The sequence below is a fragment of the Microcaecilia unicolor genome, chromosome 1, assembly GCF_901765095.1.
Source record: "Microcaecilia unicolor chromosome 1, aMicUni1.1, whole genome shotgun sequence".
NCBI lineage: Eukaryota > Metazoa > Chordata > Amphibia > Gymnophiona > Siphonopidae > Microcaecilia > Microcaecilia unicolor.
Genome location: NC_044031.1, coordinates 253,860,053 through 253,886,719, shown reverse-complemented (window position 1 = coordinate 253,886,719; position 26,667 = coordinate 253,860,053). Strand labels below are relative to the sequence as shown.

General features: G+C 45.8%; 1 protein-coding gene across 1 annotated transcript in view; it reads left to right on the top strand.

Annotated features, from left to right (window-relative positions):
• TOP2B (DNA topoisomerase II beta) overlaps window positions 1-26,667 on the top strand; it is a 507,457-nt gene that overhangs the window by 317,994 nt on the left and 162,796 nt on the right. Inside the window, 1 exon segment of the mRNA XM_030205679.1 lies at window positions 198-289. Coding sequence (XP_030061539.1) covers window positions 198-289 — 92 coding nt within the window.

The following is a 26,667-nucleotide window of genomic DNA, read 5'->3' as shown; positions in this document are numbered from 1 at the left end:
TGCAAAGGCGCATTAAAACTTAGCACTTGCTAGCCATGTAGATGCCCATAGGAATGTTATGGGTATCCACACGGTTAGCAATGTGCTAAAAACGGTAGCACGCCTTTGTAAACAGGGCCCTTAATGTGAAAGGTGCTTTCAGTAATATATAGGTTCAAAAAAGTTTTAAGATTATCACACCATATTTTCCTTATTAGAGAACAAGCCAAAGAGAGATTTGATTCAGATGTTAGCACAGAGGGGTTATGAATCGGATCCGATTAAAGCGTGGAAAGAAGCACAAGAAAAGGTAACGGTCTACCACTAGGCATTCACTGAGACATTTTGTTCATTTATGATTGTTTGCTCTGTCTACCACTAGGCATTCACGGAGACATTTTGTTCTTTTTATGATTGTTTACTTGTCATTATTACTATGTTTTTTCAAAGTTTAAATTTCTTTATTATTAAGTCATCTTGGACACTTCTGCATGCCCGACTAAGGTTTAAGAGACTTTCACATCTGTACTGTGCACTCACTTATGTTTGAATACTTCTTTTCATTGTTGCTTACAATGCTTTTTTAAAGTACTAGTCAAAGATTGTAGCCATGTTTTCTATGCAAAATAGTTGTAGGGAAAGAGAGAGAGTGCATTGTACTTGTGAGCTGTTTGTGTGTTCTGTCTCAAAACGTGATTTTTTTTTATTTTTTTGAAGAACAGCCAAGATAAAGTCCCTATACGTGGACACTTGGCCCTGAGGCCCTGATGATCAGAAGCAAACGCAGGCGCTAGAGGCCAGTAATGCACACACAACCAGCCTGCAGCACTTGCAGTAATTTCTAGGATTCATGCAATTGTGTGACTTACTACCTTCTGGTAGTATAATTGAAATTCATTTATTCTCATGCCTTGGCATGCCTCTCTATGATGAATTTGTATTTTAGAACTGCAGTGCTTTTTCATAAGCTGTCTCTTTTTTACTCGACTTTTGTGTATTGTTCTTGTGCATATGAAGAAAATAATGTGGTTACTGTTTGAAGTGCATAATGAAGACTGACTTCATAGACAAGATTAACCTATGAGAGTTTTTTTTTCTGTTTGACTGTGAAACAGATTTGGTCAATATACAGTACTTCGAGGACAAGTAGGATTGTAAAATCTTCATGTATGAGTGACATCACTGACAGCCTAATGCAGGAAGCACTACCCCAGCAAATTTTTCCAGAATGGTTTGGGTAGTCTCACTGCACATGCTCGCCTATTTCCGCCTGTTGATGTTGCGTGGCACCTCCGTAATCTAATCTTTTCCACAAAGCCAATTGAACATATTTCCTTGATAGTCACCTCAGCACCTCAAAGGTGTTTTTTTTTCCTTTTTCTTAATCTTGAAAAGTCTGTAAGTCCTTTCACTATCATGTGGTCTTTTTGTACCTACCCAGTAGTTCCTTGGTAAGATTTTTGGTGATGTGCAGGTTTCCAACAGTGGCCAGTCCGGGTCACAAGTACGTATTAGAAATCCAAATAGTAGCAACATTCCATCCTTCCAATCCCAGGCAAGCAGTGGCTTCCCCCGTGTCTATCTCAGCAGACTATGGACTTTTCCTCCAGGAACTTGTCCAAACCTTTTTTAAACCCAGATGTGCTTGGGGGTTCATGTGATGGTTGAGTTAGAGAGTAGGTGCCAGTGAGAATCAGCTCCTCGGCCCCAATAGTAAAATCTACCTTCTTCATTGACATTTACCCACCTGAAGCACCTCTACTGTCTTGGGAAGGTGCCTGGTCCCTCCATGGGGTGCTCCTGTTCCTTTTTCAGCATTGATGGTTTCCAAACTCTCTGCAGAAAGACTAGGATAGAATGCATACTGGCGACACCAGTATGGGCGGAGGAAGAGGCCACTGAACCTACCTCTGTTAGCTTCACATGGGTCGCTGAAGTAGTGGTGGAGGTAAAGGCAGCTTTGCTTTTTTTCTCTCTTGAATCTCGGCTTCGGGAGATTTCTACAAAGCTCGGTTCTGTAGTTGGGCAGATAGAACGGTTTGCACCTGGATTTTGCTCAATGTCAGCAGCGCATGTCATGTTGAGATGAACTTCAGCAGCAGGAATCTTTGCAACTTAAATTAACCAGACATTCCAGGAGTAAAATTTATTATTTCTGAATTTAAAAATCTCTTATAATTTGCTAGTTCATAAATCACTTGGGGGTTAATGGAATCCTTTGAAGAATACTGAACTTTTTCTGGGTTTCATTTAAATTTACAGAATTCCTTGGAGTTGCCCTCTTCGAATTCACTTCAGAAGGGTTGGAGGGGTTCATTTTCGCATTAAAATGGACACTGCATTCTTTTCGTTATTTGGGGATTTCATTATCTGTGAAAATGTCTGAGTTATATTGTCTTAACATTTCTCACCTATTTGATTCCATGGTTGCCACATTGCAAGGATGGCAGAGTCTTCCTTGGGGGTTAAATGGCAGGATCCACCTCTTTAATATGTTGTAATTTTTCTAGATGGTTGTATTCTTTGCAAAGTCTTCCTCTTAAACTTTGAAAAAGGGCATCCATGCTTTTCATAGACATCTTTCCTATTTTTGTTGGGGTTGTAGGAAACCAAAAATCTCTATACAGCTGATGTTGGGTAATTGGAAACTTGGGGGGGCTTAGGAAGTTCCAGATTTGCATAAATATAATTCAGCTTGTCTAGCTTACTATCTGGGAGATTGGATTTTGGATATGGAAAAGTATTCTCCTGTGTAGGTTGAACGGGATCTATTTACACCATGGCATTTTATTTATTTATTGCATTTGTATCCCATATTTTCCCACTGTATGGCAGGTTCAATGTGGCTTACGTATTGCTAAAAAGGTGGTTACAAAATTTAGATTTGTAGAAGTCTAGTACATAATACAAAAGTACAATAAACGCTTAGGTTGATATATTAGCATATTGTGAGACAGGTTAATATTATTGTTTTCCATTTCTGAACTTTTCGTGATGTATGGTGTATGTAGGCAGATCCAGGGGGGAAAGACTTCTTGGTAGGTTCAACGTGGCTTACATATTGCTAAAGAAGCGGTTACAAAATTAGATTTGTAGAAATCTAGTGCATAATACAGAAGTACAATAAACGCTTAGGTTGATATATTAGCATATTGTGAGAGAGGTTAATATTATTGTTTTCCATTTCTGAACTTTTCGTGTTGTATGGTGGTGTGGGATTAGGCAGATCCAGGGGGGAAAGACTTCTGAAAAGATGTGTTTTCAGTTTCTTTTCTGAATTGTAGATAGTTTTCTGTGAGTTTCAGGTCTTTGGGTAGTGAGTTCCAGAGTTGTGTGCTTATAAAGGAGAGGCTGGTGGCATGTGTAGATTTGTATTTTATACCTTTGCAATTGGGGTAGTGAAGGGTTAGGTAGGTTCTTGCTGTTCTTGGCACATTTCTTATTGGTAGATAGATAAGTTCCCTCTTGTAATCTGGTGCGAGTTCGTAGCTGATTCTTTGGACTATTGGACATATTTTGAATGTTATGCGAGCGTTAATAGGAAGCCATGTAAACTTAGGAGGGGTTTTTGCACTTTCAAAGCGTGATTTTCCGAAGATGAGTCTGGCAGCCGTGTTTTGTGCTATATGTAGTTTTCTTATGATTTGATCTTTGCAGCCTACGTAAATACTATTGCAGTAGTCTACGTGGTTAGTGCCATGGTTTGGATCATGTTGCGGAATGAATTCCTGCGAAAAGTAAGGTTTTGTACGTTTGAGCTTCCACATAGTGTGGAACAGTTTCTTGGTCAGGTTCTTAGCTTGGCTTTCTAGCGTTAGGTTTGCAGTCAATTGTTATGCCTAAGATTTTCAAGTGGTCTGAGATTGGGAGGGATGAACCCTGTGTGTTAATTGCCGAGGGGGGGGGGGGGGGGGGGGTCATTATTGGGATGAAAGAATGAGACATTGGGTTTTATCTGTATTGAGTTTTTTTAATGTATATTTATAAGCATTAACATATTACAAGAAATCTCTTGACATGCAAAAATGGAGTAGATTATAGAACATTTTCATTCAAAACAAATATAAAGAAATGCATATTTAACTCATCCATTTCAAGTCCACAATTTAGAAAGGAGACAAGGTACAATTCCATATCATCATGCTGATCAATCCATAGACTGGTGGGTTGTGTCCATCTACCAGCAGGTGGAGATAGAGAGCAATCCTTTTGCCTCCCTATATGTGGTCATGTGCTGCCGGAAACTCCTCAGTATGTTCTCTATCTCAGCAGGTGGTGGTCACACACAGCAGCAGCTCTGGCTAGGCCTCCAAGCCTAATTTTTAGGTTTTGTTGAGTGCCTGGGGTTGAGGGCTCTTCTTGAGCAAGTGCAAACCTGGTGGCGCCAGGTCCCTCCTTTTCTCCCCCCTCTCGCTTGCTCCGTTAAAAAAAAAAAAAATAATAAAATTTTGAACGTCCTTAAGGGCATTTATTTCGACGTTTATTTAAACGTTTATTGCAGCTACTCACTGGGACACCAGGTCGTTACAGCTCGGAGCGAGAAGCAGGTATTTTTACCTTTTTATAGCGGGCAGGGGGTTCCCCGATTGATCTCCACGTGGCCTATGGCGTCGGAGGGCGAGGGCGCGAAGAATCGCTCCCCGGACCGCGTGTGCGCTTCTAGCGGGGATGCGGGGGTTTTAAAGTCTGATTCACCCTTGTTGGGTGTCAGTTTGGAGGCCGGTCAGTGTCCCGGGTCTTCCTCCGGCGCGGCGGTTTTTCCCGCCATAAACGCCCATCCCCCGCTGCTCGCCTCCGCCATCTTGGCCGGCCACTCTGCTCGGACGGCTTCTTCTTGGGCCGCCCTTGAGCTGGGAGACGTTCATGCCATGGCTGCCCTTGATTTGGGCGATGGCAAAAAAGCGGCTAAAGTTAAGCGCCGTTCTTCCCGCGCGGCTCCTTCGCGGAGTGTCGCGCCGGACGCCATCTTGGATGCGCAGCATGGTTCTCCCCCCGCTCTTGCGAGCGCCGGTTGAGGGTGCGTCTAGGGCTGTGGCCCAGGCTGCTGAATTGCACAGTTTGGGGGGTTTCTCCCCCGAGTTTATTTTGCTGCTGCATCAGGCCTTCCTTATGCAGAACGCTGCCCCTTCTCCCTTGTCCGATAAAGGGTTGAGGCCCCCGGAAGTAAACGCCCTCGGGTGGATGCCCAGGCCTTAGAGGACGCTGTTTCCTCTGATGTAGATGAGGGCAGCGTATCTGAGTTCTCCCAACGGTCCTTTGGGGATTCCTTGGAAGAGATGGATTCCCGCTCGGATGGAGCGGATGACCCCTCTGCAGCACGGATCTTTCGCTCAGAGGATTTGCCCAACCTGTTAATGCAGGCCATGAGCATTTTGAAGATTTCCTCTCCGGAGGACGTCTCTCCCTCAGCCCCTGTTGGCTCCGCCATTATGCTGGGGACGAAGCGCCCGCCTAGAACCTTCCACGTGCATGATGCCATGCACACCTTAATTTCGGCTCAATGGGATGTCCCGGAAGCGAGCCTCAAAATGGCTAGGGCTATGTCCCGCCTCTATCCTTAGCCTGAAAGTGAGCGTGAGGCCTTTGTTTGGCCTACCGTGGATTCTTTAATCACTGCGGTGACTAAGAAAACGGCGTTGCCGGTGGAAGGTGGCACGGCACTAAAGGACTCCCAAGACAGAAGATTGGAAGCGGCTTTAAGGTCGTCCTTCGAGGCAGCTGCCTTAAGTTTGCAGGCCTCAGTTTGCGTCTCCTATGTGGCCAGGGCGTGCCTGACGTTGGTGCAGCGGGCTTCCCCCTCGGATCCTTCCTTGAGGGCTGACTGGCCGGCCCTGGAATCGGGCTTGGCTTATTTGGCAGACTTACTGTATGATGTCTTGAGAGCCTCGGCTAAAGGCATGGCTCAGACAGTCTCTGCGCGGCGCTGGCTTTGGCTGAAACATTGGTCTGCGGACCACGCCTCTAAGTTCCCGCCTGGCTAAGTTGCCTTTTAAAGGCAAGCTGCTCTTTGGGGTCGAGCTGGACAAAATCGTGACCGATCTCGGCACGTCCAAGGGCAAGAGGTTACCAGAGGTCAGGGCTCGGGCCAGTGCTCGCCCCGGTATCTCCAGAGGACGGTTTCAAGAAGCCCGTCGGTACCGAGCCCGCCCGGGCAAGTCGGGCTCCTCTGCCCCCTCTTCCTTCAAAAGGAACTTCTCCCCCAAGCAGCATTCCTTTCGCAGAGACCGCCGTCCCGGAGGTACGCCCTCCGGTCCTCCCCCAGGGTCTCGTACCCAATGACGGGGTCCTGGTCCATGGCCCAGTGCAGATTGGAGGACGCCTGTCCTCGTTTCTGGGCGAGTGGACCAAAGTAACTTCAGACGCTTGGGTGCTGGAAGTCATCAGAGACGGCTACAAGTTAGAGTTCTGCCGACCCTTAAGAAACGGGTTTGTACTCTCTCCCTGCAAGTCTCCGGTCAAAGCTGTGGCAGTGCAGCAGACCTTGGACAACCTGATCCGCCTGGGTGCGGTCGTTCCGGTGCCAGAAAATCAGATTGGCAAGGGACGTTACTCCATTTACTTTGTGGTACCAAAGAAAGGAGGTTCTGTACGGCCTATCCTCGACCTCAAAGGGGTCAATCGGGCCTTGAAAGTGCGGCACTTTCGCATGGAGACTCTCCGCTCTGTTATAGCGGCAGTGAAGGCAGGAGAGTTCTTGGCTTCCTTGGACATCAAGGAAGCGTACCTGCATATTCCCATCTGGCCTCCTCATCAATGCTTTCAGCGTTTTGCAGTCCTTGGCCGACACTTCCAGTTCAGAGCCCTCCCTTTCGGGTTGGCTACTGCTCCGCGGACCTTCTCCAAAGTAATGGTGGTCATCGCGGCCTTCCTGCGAAAGGAAGGAGTACAAGTCCATCCTTATCTGGACGACTGGTTGATCCAAGTCCCCTCTTATGCAGAGTGCGGCAAAGCTGTGGACCAGGTGGTTGCTCTTTTGAGCTCCCTGGGGTGGATCTCAACTGGGAGAAGAGCCAGCTGCGCCCGACTCAGTCCCTGGAGTATCTGGGAGTTCGATTCGACACCCAGGTGGGCAGAGTGTTCCTGCCAGACAATCGGATTGTCAAGCTCAGGCTCAGGTGGACCAGTTCCTAGTAGCCTCTCCTCTTCGGGCTTGGGACTATGTGCAGCTGTTGGGCTCTATGACGGCCACGATGGAAGTAGTGCCCTGGGCCAGGGCTCATATGAGACCACTACAACACTCTCTGCTGCAGCGCTGGACTCCGATGTCGGAGGATTATGCTGTGCGCCTTCCCTTGGACCCAGCAGTGCGCAAGGCGCTGAGCTGGTGGATGCAGACAGACAACTTGTCTGTCTGCAGGAATGCCTCTGGTGACCCCGGAGTGGATTGTCGTCACGACGGACGCCTCTTTGTCGGGCTGGGGAGCCCACTGCTTGGGAAGGACAGCACAGGGGCTCTGGTCTCCTGCAGAGGCAAAGTGGTCTATCAACCTCCTGGAACTCAGAGCCATTCGGTTGGCGCTTTTGGAGTTCATCCCGGTACTGGCGTTGAAGCCAGTACGGGTCCTGTCGGACAATGCCACGGCTGTGGCCTATGTCACCGCCAGGGAGGTACCAAGAGCGCCCCTCTAGCCAAGGAGGCCATGATCTATGCCAGTGGGCGGAAGCGAACCTGGAGCAGCTGGCAGCGGCCCACATTGCCGGAGTCATGAATGTCAAGGCGGACTTTCTCAGTCGCCATACCTTGGAGCCCGGAGAGTGGCAGCTATCTGCTCAGGCGTTCTTGGACATCACGAAGCGCTGGGGCCAGCCGAGCCTAGATCTGATTGCGTCATCGGCCAATTGCCAAGTGCCGCGCTTTTTCAGCAGAGGACGGGACCCTCGATCCCTGGGAGTAGATGCTCTTCTCCAACAGTGGCCGACACAAGAGCTTCTCTATGTGTTCCCGCCCTGGCCCATGTTGGGCAGGGTGCTAGAACCGGGTGGCAAAGCATCCGGCCGGATAATCCTGGTGGGTCCGGACTGGCCCAGACGTCCCTGGTATGCGGACTTGATCAGGCTCTCAGTCGACGATCCTCTGCGGCTGCCAGTGGAGCAGGGCCTGTTACATCAGGGTCCCGTGGTGATGGAGGATCCCTCCCCCTTTGGTCTTACGGCCTGGCTATTGAGCGGCAGCGTCTGAGGAAGAAGGGCTTCTCAGACAAGGTCATCGCCACTATGCTGAGAGCGAGGAAGCGCTCTACTTCTACTGCTTACGCCAGGGTTTGGCGTATCTTTGCAGCGTGGTGTGAAGCAGGCTCACTTTCCTCCCTTCACTGCTCCAATTTCTTCAGTGTTGGCGTTCCTGCAAGAAGGTCTGGAGAAAGGCCTGTTGCTCAGTTCCCTTAAAGTCCAGGTAGCGGCTCTGGCTTGCTTCAGGGGCCGCCTGAAGGGTGCTTCCCTGGCTTCGCAGCCAGATGTGGTGCGCTTTCTCAAGGGAGTTAATCACCTGCGCCCTCCTCTGCACTCAGTGGTGCCTGCGTGGAATCTCAACCTGGTGCTAAGAGCCTTGCAGAAGCCGCCTTTTGAACCCTTGTCGAGGGCATCTCTGAAAGACCTGACGTTGAAAGCAGTCTTTTTGGTGGCTATCACTTCAGCCAGAAGAGTTTCCGAGCTCCAGGCGGTCTCATGTAGAGAGCCTTTTCTGCAGTTCACTGAGGCAGGAGTGACTATTCGCACAGTGCCTTCCTTCCTGCCCAAGATTGTTTCTCGTTTCCATGTGAATCAGCAGCTCTGTCTCCCTTCCTTTCGTAGGGAGGACTACCCAGAGGAATACTCTGCTCTCAAATATCTGGATGTGAGTCGTGTCATCATCAGATACTTGGAAGTGACCAATGATTTCCGGAAATCGGATCATCTGTTTGTCCTGTTTGCAGGTCCTCGTAAGGGTCTGCAGGCTGCTAAGCCTACAGTGGCAAGATGGGTCAAGGAAGCCATTGCAGCGGCTTATGTGGCCGCGGGGAAGGTGCCGCCTATCCAGCTGAAGGCTCACTCCACTAGAGCTCAGGCGGCCTCGATGGCAGAGGCCGGGTCCGTCTCCTTGGAAGAGATTTGCAAGGCGGCAACTTGGGCTTCGGCCCATACCTTCTCCAGGCATTACCGCTTGACTGTGGCTGCTCGGGCGGAGCCCCGGTTTTGGAGATTCAGTGTTGCGGTCAGGGATTTCAATGTCCCGCCCTGGGTGAGTACTGCTTCGGTACATCCCACCAGTCTATGGATTGATCAGCATGATGATATGGAAGGTAAAATTATGTATCATACCTGATAATTTTCTTTCCATTAATCATAGCTGATCAATCCATAGCCCCTCCCAGATATCTGTACTGTTTATATTCTGGTTGCATTTCAGGTTCAAGTTTAGTCTTCAGTTCCTGTTCAGGAGGACTTCGTGTTCAAGTTTTTCAATGAATTCTTCAAGAGTTGAGACGAATTTGTGTTACAGTGAGCTGCTGCATTCCTCTCCCCTCCGTTTTACGGGGCTGGATTGAGACTTAAATTCTGCCGGCGCTCCCTCCCGCTTCGTGCGGCAGTAGGGCAGCTTTGTACCCCTCCCGCTTCGGCGGTGTTAGGGTCAGTCAGCTCCTCCCGCGGTTGCGGTTGCAGGGTAAGCCAGATCCCCCCGCATCGGCCGGTGTGGTGTCCCTCCCCCGCTCTGCGGGGATGAGCTGGACGGATTCCCCTCCCCCACTTGTGTGGGGATGAGCTGGGTTAATTCCCCTCCCCCGTTTCGGCGGTGGTGAGCTGGGCAGTGTGTCCCTTTGTGGGTGTAATTCTCTAAGTGCTGAGTCCTGCGAATGGAGCTTGGATATCGACATACTGAGGAGTTTCCGGCAGCACATGACCACATATAGGGAGGCAAAAGGATTGCTCTCTATCTCCACCTGCTGGTAGATGGACACAACCCACCAGTCTATGGATTGATCAGCTATGATTAATGGAAAGAAAATTATCAGGTATGATACATAATTTTACCTTTCATTAATTTTTTTTTCCACTGTTTGTTTTTTTTTTGTTTGTTTGTTACATTTGTACCCTGCGCTTTCCCACTCATGGCAGGCTCAATGCGGCTTACATGGGGCAATGGAGGGTTAAGTGACTTGCCCAGAATCACAAGGAGCTGCCTGTGCCGGGAATCTTAGGTAATAGAAGAGACACATTATATGCCTAACTTATCCATTACGGAGTAGATGTAGATAATGCTGCTAGCTGTTGATTAGGGATAACAAACCATCTTGGAGTCTAGAAAAGTACTCAGTTGGATTGGATCATAAAAAATATATTTAACTGAATTAATTTTTTACACACATTTGCATGGAAAATGTAACCAAAATAATCCTCCCAACTGCAAGACCCTAGAACAGAGCTTTAAAAATGCTTGGAGTCTCTTTTGTGTTGCTCTAGCAATATCAGGAAATATTCTAATTTTACTATTCATAAAGAGTTCATCTCTATGATGAAAAAACTGTTTAAGAACCCAATCTCGATCAGGCTCCAAAACAAAAGAGACTATTAATATAGCTGGTGTTCCCTTCTCATCTTCTTGAATTATTTGTGTTAAGTTCATTAAGTCAAATGAAACTTCTGCGCCTTGTTCAATTTGGTCCAGTCTTTCTTTTGGTTTCTCCTTATATGGTGGTAAATAGTAAAATTTTGACACAGGTGGATAGGCCTTGTTCAGGAATTTTAAAAATTTCTGACAGATATTTTTTTTAATTATTAATGGAGCCAACGATGAAATTTTAGAAAAATTAATCAACCAAAGAGTCTTTGCTCTTAATTGATTTTCCAAATTTTCAGTTTTAGATGTAATCAAGCATTTTCTTTTATCAAGTTATATTGTGTCTGCTGACACAATTTTGTAGTTTCATTATTTGACAATGTATCTTTCTTAATGTTGTTCTTATTTCTAAGTTTGCAATCTTTTCCATAGGTAACTTTGTACTTTGGGCCACCAGAGACAACTTCTGGGAAAAAATTTTCTAGCCCCACTAGGGCCTCCCAAATTGAGTCAAGAGTGCTGGTTTTGCAGGCAAAAATGACTTACTTGGTCTCTGTTACCTCAGGAATATTCCCTTCAGATGGTTGTTCCCCTTCTATTGCAGTTGTCTGCCAAAACGCTGGCTCTCTCCGACAGCAAAACTCTGCGATTTTGGGCAGGCAACGGACCCCTCAGCAGGAAGTACTCCTAAGTCACAGATGCTGGATAACTCCTGCCCCTGCTGCCGACCCCACGCCGGCATTGTCGGAGGCCTCCGTTCTTCGGGGCTGAGTGTAGTCTCTGCCTAAGGCTGGTGGAGCGAGGGAACCACTTGTCGCCCCTACCAGCAACGAGGAACTTGACCCCGTGTTTCCTCCAGGCAATGTAAAGCGGTCCATCGGACCCAAAGATCTCACAGCTGTGGAGGGGATCACTCGCTGTTTGCCTCTCCGTTTCGGCATGAGTCCAGGTAAATTATTTTTAAGTTTAAGGGAAATCGGGTGGAGAACAGCCTAACTTTGTTCTCTTCAGGACGCCATCTTGTCTCCTTCCACAGTTGGATTCTAATAAAAGCTTCTCTATTGAGTTTTAGCTTGAATGCCGATGCCCAGGATTCCACGATGGTCATTCTGTTTGTTATTTCCTTGGTGATTTCTGTGGGGTTCCGTTTGAAGGAAATATGGATGGTGATGCCATCTGCATAGAGAAATGGATTGAGGCCTTGTTTGGCTAGAGATTTAGCCAGTGGTGTCATCATTAGGTTGAATATATAGGTGAGAGCGGTGATCCTTGTGGCACGCCACATTCTGCTTTCCAAGGTGGAGATATATCTGAGTTTGTTTGACTTGGTATGTTCCGGATGTCAGAAATCCCTTGATCCAGGAGAGTACTTTTCCTGTAATTCCTATCTTGTCGAGGATTCTCAGTAATATGTGGTGGTCGACCATATTGAATGCGTTTGATAGGTCAAATTAGAGTAGGAGGATGTTTTTACCCCTTGCTATTTCCTGCTTGAATCTGGTCAGGAGTGTGGTTAGTATTGTTTCTGTACTGTGTTGAGGTCTGAAGCCAGATTGAGATTTGTGCAGCATGTTGAAATCAGTGAGGTATTCTGTTAGTTGTTTGGTGACTATGCCTTCTGTCAATTTGGTTGTTAGGGGTATGGATGCTAACCGGTCTATAATTTGAGGTGCCTTCTGTTTTTGTTTTTTGGTGTCTTTTGGGATGGGAGTTAGTAGGATAGTTCCTCTGTCCTGTGGGAATAGATCTTTTTTGAATAGGTAATTAAGGTGGTCTGTGAGTTCTGTGACATATTGATTAAGGGTTTTTTTCATTATATAGTTGGGGCAGGTGTCTAGTTGGCAGTGGACGGAGGAGAATTTTCTGAGTGCATGAGCTATTATTTCGGTGCTTAGATGAGTGAAGTTATTCCAAATACGGTCTGCCGGGTATTCCCTTGGGTTTGGATCTAGTTCCTTTATGAAGGTTTCTGGATTAATATTTCCCTAATGCAGATTCTTGCTTAGATTGGTAATTTTTTCTTTAAAGTATTTGGCAAGATTGTCTGCATGTGGGAGGTTTGCATTTGGTGTAGTTACCGTTTGGTGTTAAGTGTTTATTAGTTTGCATCGTTTGTCCCAAACAGTGAAGAAGTCAGTTGAATCGGTTTTTGGTGCTCAGTTGTTATCGTATATTGCTTGCCAAAAATGTTTTGGGGTCTGTTTTACCTCTTGTTTTATATAATGCTCGTTAATGCGTTTTGGGAAGACATTTCTTCTTCCAGCAAAAGGTCATAGTTAATTTTAAGTGGTCAGACCAAGGTACGCTTTTCCATTGCTGTTCCAATACCGAAAAGGTTCGGTCACTGGATAGTTTGTACGTTAATAGATCCAGTGCATGGCCTTTTATGTGTATGGGATTGATTTGTGGCCAGTGGAAGTCCCACATTTGTAAGAACTCTTTGCTTTCTAGTGTGTCATTTGAGGTTGTGTCCTCTAGGTGAAGGTTTATATCTCCTATTATATTTATGTTAGGATTTGCAAGGCATGTGTTTGATATAAAGTCCATGAGAGTTGGTTGGGTGTCACGTTCTCAAAGCAGGAACTAAGTTTGTGAACCCTTGGACCACTGCCGAGGAGCGGCAGCGGCAGGCAAATCACCCAAGCAGAAAGTAGTGCTGAATACAACAGGCAGGAACCACAGAATATAACTAGAAGAGGCTTTAATAGTAGACAGTAAACATTATCCAGTAGCACAGCAAGGTCAAAGGGGGCCGGCAGCAAACATGGGTAATCCATAAACTAACCAGAGTCTTTAGGCAGGCGGAAAGCAACATCCAGGTCCAGGTCCAGGCCAAGGGTCAAAGGCACAGGAAGCAAGCAAAGTCCAGGAACAGGCAGGGTCCAACACAAAGGAAACTTTCAGAGGAACTCCAACAAACCACCAGGAACTCATGGATGACCTTTGATACCAAGGCAAGCAAGGCTCACAGAAGCTAATAAGCCCCTCAGCAGCAGACCCACAGCTGCAGTAAATCACCAGCCAAGTAAGGGTGCTGTTCCAGAACAAACCAGCAGAGCAAGTCTGGCAACCTGGAAAATCCGGACCGGACTCACTGAAGTCTGGAACATGGAAGACAGCAGAAAACAGTCCATAGCAGCCACCAGTTCTGGCCACCAGAGGGCAAGGAGAGCACCCACATGGAAAGCAGTCACAAACGTGACAGTACCCCCTCCTCAAGGCCCCCCCACTCTCCCGGGGAGATTCCGGTCTCCATGGGTAACAGTGGTGAAACCGAGGGAGGAGTTTCAAAACATGACCATGGGTAGCTGGACTGGAATTCGGACTGGAAGCAAGACTGGACCTCGGACTGGCTTCAGGTTCTTGGCTGGAACTTGAACTCGGAGCAGACTCAGGAACAGCTGGGCTGGAACTCAAACTTGGAGCGGACTCAGGAACAGCTGGGCTGGAACTCAACCTCGGAGCGGACTCAGGAACAGCTTGGCTGGAGCTCAAACTTGGAGCAGACTCAGGAACAGCTTGGCTGGAGCTCAAACTCGGAGCAGACTCAGGAACAGCTTGGCTGAAGCTCAAACTCTGAGCAGACTCAGGAACAGCTTGGCTGGAGCTCGAACTCTGAGCTGGAACTCAAAACAGCCTCAAGCACTGGGCAGGAACCCAGAGCAGACTCAGGCACTTGGCTGAAACTCAGCGCAGGCTCAGAAGTTTGACTGGAACTCAGAGCAGCCTCCGGCGCTTGGCAGGATCTCAGAGCAGACTCAGACTCTGGGCAGGGACTCAGAGCAGGCTCAAGCACTTGGCTGGAACTCAGCGTGGACTCAGCAGGTTGGCTGGAGCTGGAACTCGGCTTGGACTCAGCAGCTTGGCTGGAGCTGAAACTCGGCTTAGAGTCCGTATCTTGATTGGAACTGGAACTCAAACTGCTCCACACAAACTGCTGATAAGCCCTGAGCTTGGGAGTTTCACAATGCCTTCTTTCAGCGTCAGCTTCAGGAGTATCCCGCAGGGCTGGATCCAAGAGAAGTCTGCAGCTGTATGCAAAGAGCATGGTAGCAGGATCAATAGCAGAGACTGGGTTTGCAGAGAACCCAAGCCCCCAGACACGCTGTCTCTCCGCTGCAGCTTCAGGGGTATTCCTTAAGGCTGGATCAAAGAGAAGTTGTTCCCGGTAATCATGAAGCGTGATAAAACTATTAAGATCAGAAACTGGGTCAAGATCAAAATCCAAACTAGGAGCGGCACCCGGGCTGTGACCTGGATTGCAAACAGAGGAAAAAGTCATGGGCAGGAAACCCTGCTGGATGGATGATTTCGCCGGGCTCATGGCCTTGGTATTCTCTTGCGTTCTCGAGGGCCTTGGTATTCTGTCACGTTCTCAAAGCAGGAACTTAGTTTGCGAACCCTCGGATCACTACTGAGGAGCGGCTGCGGCAGGCAAATCACCCAAGCAGAAAGCAGTGCTGAACACAACAGGCAGGAACCACAGAATATAACTAGAAGAGGCTTTAATAGTAGACAGTAAACATTATCCAGTAGCACAGCAAGGTCAAAGGGGCCGGCAGCAAACACGGGTAATCCATAAACTAACCAGAGTCTTTAGGCAGGCGGAAAGCAACGTCCAGGTCCAGGTCCAGGCCAAGGGTCAAAGGCACAGGAAGCAAGCAAAGTCCAGGAACAGGCAGGGTCCAACACAAAGGAAACTTTCAGAGGAACTCCAACAAACCACCAGGAACTCATGGATGACCTTTGATATCAAGGCAAGGCAAGCAAGGCTCACAGAAGCTAATAAGCCCCTCAGCAGCAGACCCACAGCTGCAGTAAATCACCAGCCAAGTAAGGGTGCTGTTCCGGAACAAACCAGCAGAGCAAGTCTGGCAACCTGGAAAATCCGGACCGGACTCACTGAAGTCTGGAACATGGAAGACAGCAGAAAACAGTCCATAGCAGCCACCAGTTCTGGCCACCAGAGGGCAAGGAGAGCACCCACATGGAAAGGGGCATCTTTCCAATTTCAGGTGAGCTGGGAGGGATTTATTTTGTAACCTGATTGCGGCGATTTCAAGTTGTGTATTAATGGATTCCGCAATGGATTCTGAAATGAATTCGTCTTTGTAGATTAGGGCTATGCCTCCTCCTTTTACCTGTTCTTGTCCAATGGTTGATTTTGTATCCTGGAGGGCAGATGCCAAGGATTATGGGGTCATCTTGGTTATAAAGCCAAGTTTCACTGATGAATATTAGGTCTAGGTTGTCCTGAGTAATCCAGTCTGTTAAGGTTTCCGTTTTGTTTATTACTGATCTAGCTTTTATATATCCTATTTGGATCTGTTTAAAGGTTTCGTCTAAGGCGAGTATTAATGGATTTATTAGTTGACGTGATCGATGTGTTGGGTGCGTATGGGTTCTTTTCTCCTGTTTTCTGTTTTTGTTTGTGTGATGATGATTTTCCATGGTAAGGTCTGGTTTCGATCTGATGACAGTAGTTTAATCTGTTCGTCCTATGTTGGGAGTGTATTATGGGGCTGATATTCTGTTCTTCTTGGGATAAGGTAGGACCAGGATGTGTAATCCTAGGATTAGTTTTGTATGGTTCATTTTTATTTTTTTTATGAATTCTGATTTATGGCTGGTTCCGGTCTGTGACACTGAGGTTGGGCAGAGGTAGGATAATCTCTGGCTCCTTTTTTGTTTGCAGTACTGTATAAGTTTAAAGATTAGATCTATTTCTCTGGCTGCAGTGTCTTGCCTGCCTTATTTGCTTGCAGCACTCTCTTTTTGTTGCCTTTTGTTTTTTGCTTGTAGCACTGTTTAGGTTAAAGATTAGATCTGTTTCTGTGGCTGCAGTGTTTTGCCTACCTTGTTTGCCTGCTGCCTTCTGTGTTGTAGGTAGTGCCGAATTTGGGGTGATGACTTCTGGTTGTCGTATACACGCAGTGGTTTCTATATTATTTCCAGTTAGCTCCTACCTCTTTTGTTTGTCGTATGTCCTGCAGATGCTTGATCGTTGGTCTGCGTTGATGCTGGGGTACAGAGAGCTGGTTTTCCTAGTTGGCGGCCTGGAGGGGTTAGTTGCTGTTTGTTCTGTGGTGCTGCGCGAGTGAGGTCAGCTGGTCCTCCTCGTTAACGGTTTCTACTGCTGTTCACTCTGAGCTCATACTGCTGCTCTCCCTCAATCCAGTAAAGGGAAAGTGTGAAAAAGTTGTGTGAGGATGGTTTGAGCTCCTTTGATAGTGGTCTCGGTGGTTGCACGTCCCGTGTCTCATATAGAGTCCCACTGTGCTCCCTGGGGTACTTAGCTCAGTATGAGCCAGAGGCCATGTCTGGTAGGCCCACGGACCTGATCCAGCAGTTCCCTAAGGTCTGTGAGAGTGGTGGATTGCGGTCCGGTGGTGTTGCTACTCTGAGCTCCCAGTTTGATATTTTGAGGGGCGCGGTCCAGCAGATCCAAGACCGTAATCTGGTGGTTCCCAGTGTCTGGTTTAGGTAGGCCGCTTTCTCCTGTCTCGAGTGCTGAAAACTGCTCTCCCAATGTACAAAGGGGCAGACAGAGGACTTGGAGCAGGTGAAGAACTTAGGAAGCAGCACACATTCAAATAATACAGTTAGTGATATCATGCACCAGTATATGGTTTACAGAGGCCGCTTACTCCCTGTTCTGAGTGCTGGAAACTGCTCTCCCAATGTACAAAGGAGCAGACAGAGAACTTGGAGCAGGTGAAGAGCTCAGGAGGCAGCACACATTTCCTGTCTTTATTGCAGGTGCCCCATACTATGCATCCTTCTAGGTTGTGGGATAGTATTTTATTAATCCATATTCGGAAATTGTGGCAAGACATTACGAGATGCTGGGATGTGTCCTCCAGTGTTTCGGTCCTTCTCCCAATTTGTGTCAACGTGGAACTCCTACCTGGGGATGAGAATGGGACCTTTCAGCATTGGGAGGGGCTTGGTCTTACACATCTGGAACACGTCCTCCAGATGGCTCTTTATTACCTATGCAATCATTGAGGGGAGGCAATTAGTGGATATTTTTGCCTATCATCAGTTGCGCTATTAAGTTTCCGCTCATTTGACTTCCCTTTGGTTTTGTAGGACAGAGACCGTTTGTCTGTTTCATTGTTTCATAAGGCTAGTTGGGCATTTGTATCTTCTAGAAGCACTTCTGCTTTAGTGGCTAAATGGGAGATGGATTTGCAAAGGCATCTGACCTTTATTGATTTATGTAGGTTGGTTGCTTGCTTTGTTTGTAGCGGTGGATCTGCGTGAGTCTCAGTTTATGGTACTTTATAGAGCCTTTATCTCTCAAACACAACTCTTCAATATGGGCAGCATTGGACACCCTCCTTGTTATAAATGTAACAAGCAACCTAATTCCTTTTTTCATGCCTTTTGGCCTATTCCAAAATTTGTTCTTTTTGGTCCACAATGGTCAGATATTGGCGTGCCTTTTGGGGTCCACAATTCTACTATCGGCAATGGGTCTATTTTGGACAAGTATGAGGTGTTTTGTTGCAGAGTGGGGATAATCGTCTGCTCATTCATAAGGCGTCCCTTGGGTAAAAACTCATTTTGAGGGTCTGGACTGTGTCCGATCCTCCTTCGTTTTGGCATCTGTGTAATTTTTTTCACTATATTGTTAGAGAAACAGAGGGTGGTCTTGTCCTTAAAACACAAAAAAAACATTTTTTTAAAAATCTGTGTGGGATCTGTATATACACTCCCTCTCAGATCCCACAGCCTGCTATTTGAATGCATTGTAACTTTGCCTAGCTATAATTATCTATATTTTATTTTTGGGTGGGGGATGGTTGGGGTGTTTTATTCATTTTGGGATAGATACTGTGTCTTTCAGGGGGGGCACTATAAGACACAAAGCCCCTCTGTGATTTTGTTTGATTGCTGTATTATTGTTCCCAGTGTTGGTTGCTCTGTTCCGTTGATTATTGTTCTCTTTTGTTAAATATTTCCATGTAATTTCATTGAGTGTCCCCTAGTCTTTGCACTTTCTGAAAGAGTGAAAATTTGATTAATTTTTTTTACCCTTTCTACACCACTCAGGATTTTGTAGACCTCAATCATACGTCACTTAAGCCATCTCTTTCCCAAGCTGAAGAGCCCTAACTTCTTTAGCCTTTCTTCATATGAAAGGAGCTCCATCCCCTCTATCAATTTGTTCACTCTTCTTTGAACCTTTTTTAATTCTGCTATATCTTGAGATATAGCGATCAGAATTGAACGCAGTACTGAAGATGTGGTCGCATCACGGAGCGGTACAGAGGCATTATAGTATTTTGGTCTTATTTACCATCCCTTTCCTAATAATTCCTAGCATCCTGTTTACTTTTTTGATGGCAACCGCCACCTCACTGGATAGAAAATTTCAGCATATTGTCTACAATGACAACTAGATCTTTTTCTTGGGTACTGACTCCCAAGGTGGACCCTAGCATCAGGTAATTGATTTGTATTATTCTTCGCAATATGCATCACTTTGCATTTGTCCTCATAGAATTTCATGTCATTTGGATGCCCAGTCTTCCAATTTCCTAATATCTTCCTGCAATTCTGGCAAATTATTTTGAGAAGGTGATACCCCATCTCATCCTTTTGAAACCACACTGGATTTTTATGGGAAACATTTGGTGGATAACATCAGACGTGTGATTGACCTAATGAATGTAATTCATACTAGTAAACTGCCTGCTATGGGAATGGCGTTGGATGCAGAAAAAGCATTTGACAGAGTAGAGTGGGTGTACTTGTTTGGAGTGTTGAGATGGTAGTGAGGGACTTCTTTTTAACTTAGGTAAAGACCTTATATAGCGTACCAATGAGCTCCATTGTCATTGATGGTATTAGATCACAAGCCTTTCCTCTCTATCATGTTAATCGTCAAGGATGCCAGTTGTCACCTTGCTTTTAATAGCAGCTATGGAGCCCCTGGCTTGTAGAGTTTGAATAACACCATTCAACCTAATTGAGTACAGGTTGAATCTAGCAAAATTCTCCTTTTTTCAGGTGATACTTTTATTTTTGAGCAGGATCCTTTTGAATTGCTTCTTTTGGTGTCCTGGTGCAGGAATGAACTGATTTTGGGAGTCTCCAGTTTTAAAGCTAATCCGGACATAATCTGTTTTATGTGGCAGAGCAACCTGTAGGCTCTAATTTTCCTTTTAAAATTACTTCTAGTATTTTGTGATATTTAGGGATTCACATTTCTCCTAATTTACCCCAACTGTATCACTAAAACTATGGGAAAATCACCAATGTCATTGAGTAGAATGTAATCCAAGACGTGGGAGGATGTTTGTTACTTGGTGGGGTTGAGTTTGCCTTGATTTAGGTGATGATTCTTCCCAAGATACTTTTCCTGTTTTTAAACCTCCCTATTGCAATCTCTAAGAATGGAGTAGATGTTGCGAGGTTTCTTTTGGAAAGGGCATACAGGCAAACTTAGTATGTTGATACTTATTAGATAAAAGAGTAAAGGGGGGATACTGTGAGGCAACCTGTTTAAGGGCTGTGCAGGCACACAATTGGACCTGGCTGGAATCCCACTGGGTGCGGTTGGATCATTCCCTTTTGGCCTCATACTCAGTGGGGAAATGGGTGACAAGGTGGAACTCTGGGGTGACAGAAGAATGGGTAGGCGGGAAGGATCATGTTTTGTTAAAACCTATGTTGATTGGAATAAATTGCGAGGAGGTTGGGGACATCTTAGAAATTTCTCCTTTTATTAGTTTTAGAGATTTACACCCTGCATCCTCTCCATATTTTAATGGGCTTTGAGAATGGTTATAAGGACTAGTCACCTCAAGGGCACTGTCTTCCATGTCCACCTACAGGAATTGATTCATCAGAGATTCCCTTTTTATCAGTATTTTCAATTAGTGACTTTTTTTTTTACTAAATGAGATAATCAGCAATGTTTATTTTGAGACCAATGACCCATTGAAAGTGTTCTTTTTAAGCAGGGCACAGGTTTAAAAAAAAAAAAATACTATCACGTTCATATTTTACATTGGAGGAAGGGCCTGCATGGGGGAATAGAGCACAAGAACTTACATGGGAAAAGTGATTGGGGGTAACATTTGATTCGAAGGAGTTGGAACTGTTTTATAATCATATATTCATATATGTTTCACTATTACCAATTCAGTTACAATGTCACACTTATTGGATCTTATACGAAGGGTGATGGTGTTGGGAGTCTCTGCTGAAGGCAGTGTAATCAACCAGGAACCTTTGAGCATCAGTGGAAGGAATGCCAGAGAATCCTGCAATTTTGAGGATGGATTTGGACCCAGGTTGCTTATTGGACAGGGATGGATTGTAGGGGGGGGGGGGGGGGGCGATCCTTTGTGGTGTCTGTGAGGGCAGAAAGTGGGCAAAACTGATGGAGGTATAGCAGAGTTCAGCTATTTGTTGTGCACACCTGCAAAAATGGCTATAATGCGATATTGGAGACATCCCAAGGTCCCTTTTTCTGTGTGGAGAGTGTATGGGTCAGAACCAGATCAGAACCACCAACCTAAGGGACCTAATTTTTCCCCATACACCTCCCCAGCTGTATCCTGGGGGGGGGGGGATCACCAGCTTGGAAAGAAAGTCAGGAAAAGTAAACAACAAACAGGCAACCTTGTTAGTAAAGTTTATTCTTAAACAAAGGAAAAATAAGAAGTAAGAAGTTAGCTTTTGTTATAAAATAAAGTGTGTGTGTGTGTGTGGGGGGGGGGGGGGGGGGGGGGGGGGGGGGATAGAATCAGGGAAAATAGCCAGCACTCAAAGAGGCATATCTGGTCACTAGTGTCCCAATAACCCCCTCCATGCCTTTTTCTCAGATCTTATATAGTATTTTTTTTCTCTGTTCAAAGTGAATACAGAGACACCAGTTCTGACTGGTTCTGTAATCTGTCATTGTCTTGAATTTAAAAAAAAAAAAAAGGTGCATAAAGTTTCTCTCTTCTCTGCTTTCTCAATTACACACATTCTTGTTACCTTCTTATCTGACTTCATACCAAGCAAGAAGCTTAGGATCAGGTTATATTCTCACAAGTAATAATTGATGTTTCTACCGCCATTGCTTTAGGCTTCTCCCACATTTTCTCTGATCTCTGCCTCAAACTCCTCTCATCCCCTTTCAAAGCTAATTAGCACTTAGCAGATGGACAGACACTTGCATCACCTTGCCTCACATGTGACCTCTCAGATCACAAGCATCATAGACAGTAGTGCACTTGAACCATTGTCTTACAGGAAAAAGGGAGGGTGGAGGGGGTGTCTTTTGCTGAAAATTCCTTCCATTTGGCTTAATTCTACAGTAAGGTGCAATCACACAGTAAAAGAAGTGAAATTGCTACTTCGCTACCTGTAGGTAATTAACCTTTTGATCTGCACACTACCACCACACATCATCAGTTATTAAACCTGCAGCACTGACTTGGCTCTCATGAGAGTGGTGGTATGGGAATTGCAGCTCTATGACAAGATAACAGCAGTAGTGCAGATCAAGAATGCTTAGTACCACTCTGAATGAGCTCTAGGCTTGGGATGAGAAGCTCAACTTTAGGTACTTGTATTTATTTTATTTATTTATTTGTTACATTTGTATCCCACATTTCCATATCATCATGCTGATCAATCCATAGACTGGTGGGTTGTGTCCATCTACCAGCAGGTGGAGATAGAGAGCAATCCTTTTGCCTCCCTATATGTGGTCATGTGCTGCCGGAAACTCCTCAGTATGTTCTCTATCTCAGCAGGTGGTGGTCACACACAGCAGCAGCTCTGGCTAGGTCTCCAAGCCTAATTCTTAGGTTTTGTTGAGTACCTGGGGTTGAGGGGTCTTCTTGAGCAAGTGCAAACCTGGTGGTGCCAGGTCCCTCCTTTTCTCCCCCCTTCCCGCTTGCTCCGTTTAAAAAAAAAAAAAAAAAATTGAACGTCCTTTAAGGGTGTTTATTTCAACGTTTATATCAGCGTTTATTGCAGCTGCTCACTGGGACACCAGGTCGTTACAGCTTGGAGCGAGAAGCAGGTATTTTTTACCTTTTGTAGCGGGCGGGGGTTCCCCGTTCGGTCTCCACGTGGCTTATGGCGTCGAAGGCGAGGGCGCGAAGAATCGCTCCCCGGACCGCCTTTTTGGGCGTCAGTTTGGAGTCCGGTCAGTGTCCCGGTTCTTCCTCCGGTGTGGCGTTTTTTCCCGCCATAAACGCCCATCCCCCGCTGCTCGCCCCCCCCCATTTTGGCCGGCCACTCTGCTCGGGCGGCTTCTTCTTGGGCCGCCCTCGAGGTGGGAGATGTTAATGCTATGGTCGCCCTTGATTCAGGCGACTGCAAGAAAGCGGCAAAAGTTAAGCGCCGTTTTTCCCGCGTGGCTCCTCGGAGTTTCGCGCCGGAAGCCATTTTAGATGCGCAGCATGTTTCTCCCCCGCTCTTGTGAGCGCCGGTTGAGGGTGCGTCTAGGGCCGTGGCCCAAGCTGCAGAAGTGCACAGTCTGGGGGGTTTCTCCCCTGAGTTCATTTTGCTGCTGCATCAGACTTTTCTTTAATCAAAACGCTGCCCCTGCTCCCCTGTCTGATAAAGGGGTTGAGGCCTCCGGAAGCAAACGCCCTCGGGTGGATTTCGTAGCTGGTACAAGAATGTTTTTTCTGTTGGAACTTCACAGGCCCATGCCCACCAAAGTAGTAAAGAGAGTCATTTTAGAATAATGGAGATCTGTATATGTGGACAATTTTTCTATCCTGTGTGTTAATCTTCTAATTTTTCCTATAAACTTAAAGCTACGGTACAATTTACAAACCCGAATTCACCATCACAATCACGGGTGAATCTACCTCCCCACAACTCGAAATTGCATCGACAAGAATAAACCATCCAAATCTAACAGGCCACCTCAACACAATCCTATTCTACAGACCCCCAGGGAAATGGCAAGACTCCCAAACACAACTCATGGATTTCATCTCAAATTCCTGCGTATCTTCCTCAAACATCCTCATACTAGGAGACATCAACTTACACCTAGAAGATGACACCTCATTAAGCACACGAGAGTTCAAAGAATTCCTAAAACTTTGGGATCTACAAGCACCTTACATGCAACCGACTCACAAAAAAGGACACACACTAGATATCATAACGAACAAATTCGAATCGGATTCAACCATCATAATCACGGACACAAGTTGGACACCTACACTATGGTCAGACCACCATAAAGCAAATGTCACTCTCTGCTGGCGAAAAACACACTTAAACACGACCAATAAACCCGAGCGAACAACATACACAACGAGAGGAAAAATAGACTCTGCGACATTCTGGCAACAGATCTATCAGTACGAATGGACAACAAACGCTGACACCATCCAATTCCTCCAAGAATGGGATGAACTATGCACAACAACATTAGACAAAATCGCCCCAACCCAAACTAGAACATCACACAGGAAAAAAACAAACCCATGGTTCACCGAAGAGCTGAAAAAACTTAAAACACAAGTCAGGAAACTAGAACGAGCTTGGAACAAAAAGAAAGACGAACAAACACTAAACGACTGGAAACTACTTCGGAGAAAATACAAATACGCCATAAAACAAACAAAAAGACAACACTACAAAACAATAATAGGACCAAACTACAAAGACACACATAAACTCTTCAGCCTTGTGAACAAACTGCTAGATACCACACCAGTTACAAATAACGGTGAAAATATACCAGACGTCGACAACCTTGCGAAGTACTTCAAGGAGAAAATCATACTATTACGACACAAAATACCCGCCAGTCCATAGAATACGCCACTCTTCTAGACTGTCTGGACCCAGAAGAAGGAGCACACCCAGCAGACAGAACCTGGACCGAGTTCGAACCACTACCAGAAGACCTCATCTCTAAAGCTCTCAAAAATATGCCAAATCCAACTGCAAACTAGACGCATGCCAAACAGCCTCATGAAATCAGCCCCTCAACAATTCACAATTGACCTAACGAATCATGTAAATTACATGCTACAAAATGGACTCTTCCCAAAAGAAAAAGGAAAAATCTTACTCACCCCAATTCCAAAAGATACAAAGAAAAACCTGAGCGAATTACCAACTACAGACCAGTAGCATCCATACCACTAATAACCAAGTTAACCGAAGGGATGGTACCAAACAACTCACAAACTATCTAAACAAACACTCAATACTACATGATGCCCAATCCGGATTCCGGTCGAACCATAGCACAGAAACAGTACTAGTCACCCTTATGAACAAATTTAAGCAATAATAGCAACCGGGAACAATATACTCCTCCTACAATTTGACATGTCAAGCGCCTTTGACATGGTCGACCATGAAATCCTACTACACATACTTGAATACTTCGGCATTGGAGGAAATGTCCTAAGCTGGTTCAAGGGGTTCCTAACCCTGCGCTCGTATCAAGTTACATCACACTCAACCACGTCCAAGGCATGGATACCGGAATGTGGAGTTCCACAAGGATCACCCCTCTCACCAACTATTTTCAACCTAATGATGATCCCCCTAGCAAAACTCCTATCAAACCATAACCTCAATCCACATATATACGCTGATGATGTGACAATATATATCCCCTTCAAACATGACATCAAAGAAATCTCCAACGAAATCAATCAAAGCCTACACATCATGAACACATGGGCAGACACATTCCGTCTGAAATTAAATGCAGCAAAAACTCAATGCCTGGTACTTACCTCCCAACACAACACCAACGAATTCAACACGATAAACACACCAAACCTAAACCTTCCAATCTCAGAAACGCTAAAAATCCTTGGAGTCACTATCGACCGCCACATAACACTGGAAACCCACGCAAACAACACAACTAAGAAGATGTTCTACTGCATGTGGAAACTGAAAAGGATAAGACCACTCTTCCCAAGATTCGTCTTTCGTAACCTAGTGCAATCCCTCGTCCTCAGCCATCTGGATTACTGCAACTCATTATACGCAGGCGGCAAAGAGCAAATACTGAGGAAACTTCAAACAGCCCAGAACACAGCAGCCAGACTCATCTTCGGAAAACCAAAATATGAAAGGGCAACACCACTACGAGAGAAACTACACTGGCTTCCACTGAAGGAACGCATCACCTTCAAGGTATGCACACTAGTCCACAAGATCATCTACGGCGAAGCCCCAGCCTACATGTCCGAGTTGATTGACCTACCACCCAGAAATGCTAGGAGATCTTCCCGAACATACCTCAACCTCCATTTCCCTACCTTCAAGGGTGTGAAATACAAGACGCTACACGCGTCAACCTTTTCTCACACGAGCACGCAGCTTTGGAACTCACTGCCATGCAACTTAAGAGCGATCCACGAACAAGCATCCTTCCGCAGATTACTGAAGACCCACTTGTTTGAGTCAATCTACGGAAAAAACCAAAACACGTAGAGTCTACACTCACTTACATCAATGCATCACACATCCACTCAAGATCTCTCATTCCCCCCAATTCCACATTACTCATACATATACTTACAGGAATAGGTAAACCATGTGCCTTAATGTCTTAACACTACCCTTAAACTTCCTATCATCTCCTCCCAAAGTCTCCCTGTTGATGTCCCATTGTGATATTCCTAATGATAATTTGATTATCATAACTTGTACAATGTAACCCATAACCAATTTGTATCAACAGTATTCTCTGTATTCATATCTTATTGTAAGCCACACTGAGCCCGCAAAGAGGTGGGAAAATGTGGGATACAAATGCAAACAATAAATAAATAAATAACTTGGTCAAGGAAGGAGGGGAGAGTTTATTGTTTTCTTTTCAATGCATCTTAACAAAAGCTCACATCTCCCATTCTCCTCCTCCATCCCCCCCCCCCCCCCCCCCCCCCCCCCCCAGTTTGTTATTTTACTGGACATTCCCACAGGAAAGCTTGAGGAACAGAAGGAAGAGTAGCACTGCTACTTCCAACAGCTATTTACAACGTCTTAACGGTAATATTAGTCTACTCTTTTTATATGTTCATAGTTCTTTGAATACAAAGAAAATACAGAAATTGCTTCTCATAAACCGCTTGGTGCAAACCAATTGAACACAGCTTTTGGGCAATTCACTATTTGTTGGCACATTTCCAACTTTACTTCAA